This window comes from Diadema setosum, chromosome 8 (genome assembly GCF_964275005.1).
Source record: "Diadema setosum chromosome 8, eeDiaSeto1, whole genome shotgun sequence".
Taxonomy (NCBI): Eukaryota; Metazoa; Echinodermata; class Echinoidea; order Diadematoida; family Diadematidae; genus Diadema; species Diadema setosum.
This window is the reverse complement of record NC_092692.1, coordinates 9,630,852-9,640,075: the sequence shown is the minus strand read 5'-3', so window position 1 is coordinate 9,640,075 and position 9,224 is coordinate 9,630,852. Positions and strand designations below refer to the sequence as shown.

The following is a 9,224-nucleotide window of genomic DNA, read 5'->3' as shown; positions in this document are numbered from 1 at the left end:
GGGACCAGGAAGACCTGTTCAGGTATTTGGCTGAGCCAAAAGGCAAACACAAGTAAACCAAAGATGTTGGCTCCATTTGGAAAAAATGAAAGATTGTCATATATCAGGTATTTGCTGTACTAGATTTGTATGTATATATACATATATATATATATATATATATATATATATATATATATATATATATATATATATATATATATATACAATGTATCATTGGATCCTTGGGATCTTTCTAAACAACTGTATACGCCGAATATTTGGCGAGGTTTTTATTTTTGCAAATTTCGCGAGTCGGGTGCTATTTGTGATATTAAAGACACATAAAAATAATGACTCTGATCCCGATATGAATGTGACGCACACGTATACATTTCTCCATTCAGTACAGTACTCCACAATCGCGAGTTTTATCACTTGCAAAATTGTTGGGAAGGCCTGATTTGCGAAAATTTAGACTCGCTAAATATATGGCATATACAGTATCGCCCCAAGATCCCGGTTCAGTTGGAGTTTACTGTAAAAGTTCATCCTCCTCGAGCAATTCCCTTTTACTGTGAGATAGCAGGGTTCTCATGGAGTCATCATCTCACTGAGGCAAGCCACTGGCAGCACTTCTCGTAGGAAGCGAATGTCAGGCCGGCGCTACAGAATGCCTTCAGCAGACTCGGAGAGAGGCCCTTATAGAGACCCTGCACCCCCTCCTGCCTGGCTATGGTCCTGGCGCAGTGCAGGAGGCCGTTGTAGCGGCTGACGTGGCCGAACTTCCGGCGCGCCTCCTCGAACCCCTGGATCTGGAGGCGCTTCTTGAAGACGTCCAGTGGGTAGACAACAGACTTGGAGCACACCCCTGCCATGCCTCCACACACCAAGGACTGCATACCTAGGATGAAAGATGGGTAAAGGAGATCACTCACAGAAATAGGACACACAAAAAATTAATCCTCTACCATATACCTAAGAGCATGAAAGAAATATACATTTACGGGCATTGCCAATAATCCCATGGTCCATCAAGAACTATGTCATACACCTGATTACATAACACCAAACAACACAATTACATATTAGAAATGGTCTTGGTTTTTCTATGTGTTTTGATGAGAGAACCTTTACTGAAAGTTGCATCAATATTTTTTTGATAACTTTTTGAGTTACACTGATAACAGACAAACGGATAAAAAATTGCCAACAAAAACATAAACTCATAACCTCTTCGGCAGAGCTTACACCACTAGAGGGTCTAGTTCAGAGTTGACATGGCCACGCAAGGGAGCTGCCATTTTGGGCTGTGAGCGCTGCCATCACTCGGATCCTGTGCATTTATTGAACAGTAAATGGCAGCACACTATACGAAATGCATTTGACTCAGTCAGCCTTGTGTCATTTTATTGTTATGTCACAATGTTCATGTAATCATAATGCCAAAATATTGTAATGTTGTTGATATCTGATTTTATGGCATCTTCATTCAAAGTGGGTATGTATGCAAAACTAACATCATAATGCTCAAACTATCTTCTAGTCTACATCCAAGTTCCCATTGTTTGTTTTGTGAATAAAAAAAAGTTCTGGACTCTAGGAAATAGTCTAAATGATATGATATTATCACAGAAACTTATATCTAAACCATTTAACATACTACATTTCTGAAAATAAAATTTGTTATAAAAAAAAATGCACTCTTGATATGATATACTACCAGATATGACTTGCATGTAGACTGTGATCAATCCCCAGATCAGTGCGTGCCCTCCCACTTCAGTTTTGGATGTCTCATTTGTATGCACACGTACGGCGAGAGCTTACTCTTGTACCCCTTTTAACCTGCTGAGGACGAGCCCCGAGTATACTCAGACAATTGTCTACGGGAAATGCGTGTTGTAGCAAAATTAGCCCGTCCTCAACAGGTTAAATCTCTTTGAGAGCAACTCACTCCCATGTATGAGAAAGAGAGAAACTTACTACTGGCAGGGGTGTATTCGGTCCTCTCCGTGGCAGAGCTCCATATTTTCGTAAACAGTGCATAGAAGCCGAACTGGAGACCAGTCTGGGGGAAAAGTTGCATCAAAGTCGGGGTCAGCCCCCTGTAGAAAGTCCTCACCCCAGCCTCCTTGTACATGGACCGTACAGCATGAGGTATAGATTTGTACACCTAGAAGCAAATTGAGTACATGACAGGACATGTTTGACTTACAGCAATACTTTTCCTTCATACTTTGGGTTCTACCTTAGAATGGGGTAGCCCGCAACAACATGATCCTATGGGATATAGATATGTTACAAGTACAGTTACAAGTACAGTATGATTTATACAAAGTTGTACTTGCATTTGAGCAACCCTTTGTTATGCAACAAGCAAAGAACTCCATAATAACTCTTCATATACCAGTGACAAGGAAAATCTTGAGGCAGAGAAACCCACACCATACAAAATAGCAAATAAGAGAAACTTTACATTGTGTGTTGTTTGTAGGCTAGTTCATGCATCTTGAGATATGATGGTGAATACCATGTTGTCAGTTCTCTATTTGCGAGTCTTGATAGGGACTGTTTGCTATTTTTCTCAAATTGTGTCACAAACCCCCCCCCCCCCCCAAAACCAACAAATATACATGCAACTGTTGTGAGATTTTTCATGTTTGATTTAAAAAGAAAAATTCATCCATTCTTTATATGTCTTCTCCTTCTTTTCTTTTTTTTTTTTTTTTTGGGGGGGGGGGGCAGTACACTGACAAAAGATCACCTTTGGTTCACCCTGTGACACCAGCCTGGTGCGGAGGACATCAACTGGGAGAGAAGCGACTGTAGCAACACATCCTGCCACACCCCCACATACAAAGTAGTACACTGGCTTGAAGATTCCTGTGGTAATGTTGCTAGGCAGCAATGGATAGGCTGTATAGGTCAGTGCTTCAAACGTCACAAACTGTTGGGATATCAAAAGAAGAACATGATTTTATTGGATGATAATAGTGTATCAATAAAGCTCCTCCTGCTTTATCATAGAAAAAACTAGAAATGTCTCTATGGCGACTGGTATGCCTCCACCATAATGTATGATTCTCCTAATGGCCTGAATTCACGAAGGTGGTACAAACGAAACCATGGTTTAAACCATGGACAAAAACCATGGAGCGCCAAGTGTCGCACGGAATATTTCGTTACAAAATTGGTCATTTCGTCGATGAAATGATTTGTTTGTAACGAAATGACAACATTTTATAACTAAATAAACATTTCGTCCACGAAATGTTCGTGCGTTAACGAAAAGGTCATTTTGTCGACGAAATGAACAATTTCGTAGCGAAATATTCCGTGCGACACTTGGCGCTCCATGGTTTTTGTCCATGGTTTAAACCATGGTTTCATTTGTACCACCTTTGTGAATTCGGGCCAATGGGTCTATAGTACGTCTTGACAATGTGTGATGACAGTTTCATCTAAATGGCAAATTATTGATTTGACATGTTATAATGTGTTGAATGTTCACTTTCCTTGAACTGGGCTTAATTGGATGAATGGCTACATTTTCTATGAGAGCACGTATTTGGGGGATTCAGGGATTTTACTTGACTTTTGACCCTTTTATAAGTCTATGCATTGAGTAATTTTCAAGGTACAGAGAAAAAGTGTAATTTCTGTGTTAAATAGTAAATTGTTAGCATCTTGACCTGGCCTTTGACCCCTGACCTTTGGAACTTGACCTTTGACCCTATGACCTTAAAATTCCAAAGAGACTCACTGTCAGGCACAACATACAATGTATATTAGTTTCAAGATGATACCTTGAGCCACTTTCGAAATATGGAGGAAGAAGTGAAATTTAGCACTTTCACTTGACCTTTGACCTTTTGACCTTTGATTTTGGGCCAAAAACATCCCAGAGAATCTTTATTAGGTACATGTATACACCAAGTTTCAAGAAAAATCCAGCAGGCATTGCATAAATATAATCGAAAAAGTGAAATTTAATGAGTTGACCTTGACCTTTGACCTCTGACCTCATGACCCCAAAATTCCCTAAATAATCACTGCCAGTCAGTACATGCATATGTACTATGTTCCATGAAGATACCTTGAACCATTTCCAAGATATGGAGAAAAAAGTGACATTTCAACATTTTCACTTGACCTTTGACCTTTGACCTCATGACCCCAAACTCTCACTAGAGAATCTTCATTGGGTGATACATGTATACACTAAGTTTCAGGAAAATAGGACAACCCGAAAACATAATGCTTCCGGCGACACTTCGGTGGCCGAGGCATAAAAATTCATATCACTTGTTTTATTTTTTGTTTTTCTTCTGAACTTGTACATGTAGATACATTCTTCTTGTAGATGTCTGAAAAATAATGTTGTTAGATGATCCTAGCACCAGGCACAGGACTAAACATATGTTTTCTATGTTTCAAATTTCCCTACTTGCATATTTCTATGGCACTGACATTTATTTGATTTACTGCAAAAGTTGATATTTTTGCGTGACTAATTTTTCGCGCTTGGCCATGTAAGAAGAGTTTTGCCTGTTTTTAAATCCGCGGAATCAAGACATCATGCACAGGAACATATGGCAAGCAAAAATTCTCGTGTGCTTTTATTTTCGCGCTAGTTTCTGGTTGCGCGAAATGTGCGAAAACTTCCACTTTTACAGTACTCTGTTTGACTGACTTCACATGTTAGACAAGGCTCTCATTTTCCAAAATCAGACAGAGGACTCTGTATGATACAAACAGAATAATTAAGGTGAGTCAGAGAAAAAAAAAAAAAAATTGTGATGATTTTTTGGTAAAAATGACAACACATTGATGTATCAATGTCCAATTTGACCCTTTAAAGATGAAATCTCAGTGGATGGTAATCACCACAATCCTATCAAATGTTGATGATATACACAGCAACACTAGATTCAGCTTCTTGTCTGCCAGTAACAATGAAATACATGTACCAAATGAAAGTAGCAAGATATCAAATATGGTTTATATGTCAGCAAAGGTCAACTGTACTATTGGAGAAAGAGAGGGAAAGAAATACAAACATCCATTGTCCTACTGCTGCCCTTTTATGACACTGCTATACATACAATAGATTAAAAAAACAATAACAAATGCCCTGGGTCATGGTGATTGCACGGTATTTTAGGACATCTAATATACTTTTCTGTCAGTTGGAATTATGTGTCCAGAAAGATCCATGTTTCAGGACACAATGCAGTGTATTTTCTTTGTCAATATAAAAGATGGTCTGAAAGGTCACTCTCCTGTGATGCACTTTTCAGAGTCACTTCTTTTCTGGACTTCTATACTGTTGTGTGCACTTTTAGAGAGCAACTCAGTGTAGAAGTCGGTTACAGTTCGTTATTCCGAAAGATCGTTAACCCGAAAATGAAAAAGGGTTCACTATTTCGAAGGCTCATTTATCCGAAAATGAAATAGGGTTCGTTATTCCGAAAATGAAACAAAGCTCGTTACTCTGAAGGTTCCTTCCGGACCCTATTTCATTTCAGATCAACGAACCTTCGGAATAACGAACCCTATTTCATTTTTGGATAAACGAGCCTTCGGAATAGGGAACCTTATTTCATTTTCTGATTAACGATCCTTCGGAATAACAAACCTTCGGAATAATGCCAAAAATGTTCCGAGTAACGAACCCTTTTTCATTTTCGGATTAACGAACCTCTAGGTATAGGGAATTTGTGTGTTTCGGTTTAACAAACCTTCGGAATAACGAACCTTCAGAATAACGAACAGCACCCACAGAAGTCAAAGGCTTGATATTTTGTTGTCTGCAAACATTGCTTGATGCTTTGTTATGATACATTTAAATTCATGCTAGAAAACTTGTATGTTCCATTAATATTGTTCTTAAAGACCATATAAACACAGACTTGTATATTTATACATGTTATATCACTGTATACTGGAACATAAATGGTTTGATAGGGAATTACTAAAAAGACTCCATACAATCAGAGCACATATGACACCGAGTACAACGAAAACTGATGTTTTGAAGATATATTCTACAGGTAATCCATGTGTGTGTGTGTGTGTGTGTATGTGTGTGTGTGTGTGTGCGTGTTTTGTCCGATGCTGTCTTTCCTTATTTATCTATTCATTCAACAATACACTACAATATCATGTACATAATTAAATCAATAAGTGTGGTGTATGTGATGGACAATCTGCAACAAAGCTAGTACAGGATTACAAAATTAAACTGCTTGAACTGCCTTCACCAAATAATGCAAGATGAGATTAAAATAAAAGAAAGAAAATGATCTCAACAAACGCTCACACAAAAAACAATAACAAGAAGATAGCAGCCATAAAAAGAGAGAAAAAAACAACAACAAAAAAACAATGACAACACCTGTGCAATTCCATAGATGACAGAGAGTGCTTGGGCAGGAACATGTCCCTTCCATAAAGCACTTGGCCCTTCCTCCCTCAAAATGGAACCTGCTGCTTGGATGATGGAGGTGTACTTGGAAGATGGCAAGCCTCTCTTCAATGGTTCCTCTTGTAGCTTGGGATGGGAAAAAATATGACACAAACAAATTAACTTGATATAAGAAAACACAGTGAAAGAAAATCTTTGTCCTTGGAACTGATTAATTGACAAATTGCCCTATACCTAGAATTGATCAGTGTTTTAGTAGTAGCCATGATATAAGCAATCATGGGCGTACGTACTCGAGCAGGATTCGAACCTACGACCTCCTGATCTAAGGACAGGCGTCATCTCCACTAGACCACCGAGCTCCCGCCCGACAGCAAGTGTTGGTTCTAATCCTTGTAGCATGCAGCAGGCAGGCCTTCTGTTTTGTCAATCAGTTGCAATGAAAACATCTCGACTGTAGAATTTCATGAATTTGAATAATCTCTGTCCCTGTCTACACATTCCCACATCAGATTGAAAGACCTAATTCCAATGTCAAAGCAAACTTATGGTAAAATAAATAATATCAAAGAAAGATTTACTTACATTACAGACAACACACAGTACTTTTTCTTCATGATTATGCATCTAGATACGAGTTCTCAAAGTATTGACAAATGAGCACTATGTCACTGTGGTTAGCTGACTTGTAAGAATTTAAATAGTGCTCTAGGGTCTTGTACAGGGCCGGTGGAGCGTTTTCAATAGTGGGGGGGGGGGGGGGGGCACTTCTGGCCGGGTTTCATGAGCTACAGAGCAAAAACAAAAACAAAAACAAAAAACAAAAAAACCAAAAAAACACCCAAAAAACAAAAAGGCTCTCAGCTCATCTCTCCCCTTCCATTTCTGGGTTTCTTCAGGTGACAAGCAAAAAAAAAAAAAAAGGTCTTGAGCTCATCTTTCTCATCAACACACAGTACTTTTTCTTCATGATTATGCATCTAGATACGAGTTCTCAAAGTATTGACAAATGAGCACTATGTCACTGTGGTTAGCTGACTTGTAAGAATTTAAATAGTGCTCTAGATAGGGTCTTGTACAGGGCCGGTGGAGCGTTTTCAATAGTGGGGGGGGGGGGGGCACTTCTGGCCGGGTTTCATGAGCTACAGAGCCCCAAAAAAAACAAACAAACAAACAAAACAAAAAAACAAAAAAAAAAACAAACAAACAAAAAAACACCCAAAAAACAAAAAGGCTCTCAGCTCATCTCTCCCCTTCCACTTCTGGGTTTCTTCATCTCACAAGCAAAAAAAAAAAAAAAAAAAAAAAAAAAAAAAAAGGTCTCAGCGGAAAAACATAACCTTACCGCACTCACACTTCAAAATCTCCATTTCTTTTTAGTCCCACTTACAATGTACGTACTTCCAGGTTAAACAAGGGGGGGGGGGGGGCCCAAAGTGATGACACCTTATGTTACCCCCGTTATGTATTTTTTTGTATGGTGCAAAAAAGTGGGGGGGTGACCCCGAGCCCCCCCCCCCCCCGTTCCGCCGCTAAAGTATGTTAGTAATCTTTTGCATTTGGCATGATCGCGCGAGGGTCATGGGGCGGATCCAGAAATTCCATAAAGGGGAGGCACCTTTACAATTTAATACAAAATTATTAAAGGATTAAAGGGGTGAGGGCGCACATGCCCCCCATTTTTTTTCTGTTGCTTTATGTTAACGAAAAATAGCTAATGTAAAAGTGGAAATTTTCGCGGTGTTGTCATTGACATTTTCGCGCATTTCGCGCAACCAGAAGTTAATGCAATAATAAAAGCATGCGAATATTTTTGTGTGCCATATGTTCCTCCTTTTCCAGTACTTGACAAATGAATACATGTCTTGATTCCACGGAATTAAAAACACACGAAAGTCTTCTTACATGGCCAAGCGCGAAAAATTAGTCGCGCGAAAAATTAGTCGCGCGAAAATATCCACTTTTACCATATTTACAGTAGATCTAAAGAGGGGGGCGCACGGAGCGCACGCCCCCCTCTCTGGTCGTCTGGATCCGCCACTGCACTGAGAGTTGCATTGCCCAAACTGTTGGTTCACTCAGGTGTGTTTGGGCAACGACAACGTCCTCTCTGCTCTGTGTTGTGTGGCAGTGTGCAATTGCACAAATAGACACTAGAATTCTATAGAAATCTAGGCCTACACAATGAAATGCACATGATGATTTAACGTTACATATCTACTGTTTAATTACTATGAACTGGTATGGTCTCTAACATTATATAGAACTAGGTCTAGTTTTAATGCAATGGTGTCTGCATTCACCTGGAACCGGATTTTGAGCACATCAAGCGGCTGTAGAACTGCGCGAGTGAAAGCTCCGCTCGCGGCCCCAGCTAGTCCGTACTCAAATTTTGTTAGCTGCCTGCGCGTCTCGGCAGGTGAATAACCCACCATTCTTTTCGTCGATATACCGGAGGGCAATAACAATCATTCTTTCCTCTGGGCAGTATCTTGACCTGTTGACTGGGGTTCGTCCACGTGTTCCAGCCAATCAAAGTCTTCACTGACCGGAGGGGGGAACTCTGGTTATGTGCTGCAACTGCTCTGAGTACATTGGTAGATCTATTCCGTCACTGCGCTGCCTGCCTGCCCGCTCCTCGCCCGATCCCATTAGCTGGCTGAAACTACATTCATTTCACAATTAAATTGGTAGTGAAAGCTACCATAGTGCAGCGCGCGAGCGAGGGAGCGCCACTGCAATGATCCTGTATGATAGCATCAGCGGCTGAAGGTATAATACAGGGTACGTCGTGCATGCTGGCGCAGTGCACATG

General features: G+C 40.0%; 1 protein-coding gene across 1 annotated transcript; it reads right to left on the bottom strand.

Annotated features, from left to right (window-relative positions):
- Positions 1–584: 584 nt before the first annotated feature.
- Positions 585–8,941, bottom strand: LOC140231798 (mitochondrial thiamine pyrophosphate carrier-like). The gene is made up of 5 exons (XM_072311952.1): positions 8,713–8,941; positions 6,380–6,535; positions 2,747–2,929; positions 1,966–2,155; positions 585–883 (listed from the first exon to the last, which is right to left on the bottom strand). Exons 1-5 carry the CDS (start codon positions 8,842–8,844, stop codon positions 585–587), a joined length of 960 nt encoding a protein of 319 aa, XP_072168053.1. The 5' UTR covers positions 8,845–8,941.
- Positions 8,942–9,224: the final 283 nt, after the last annotated feature.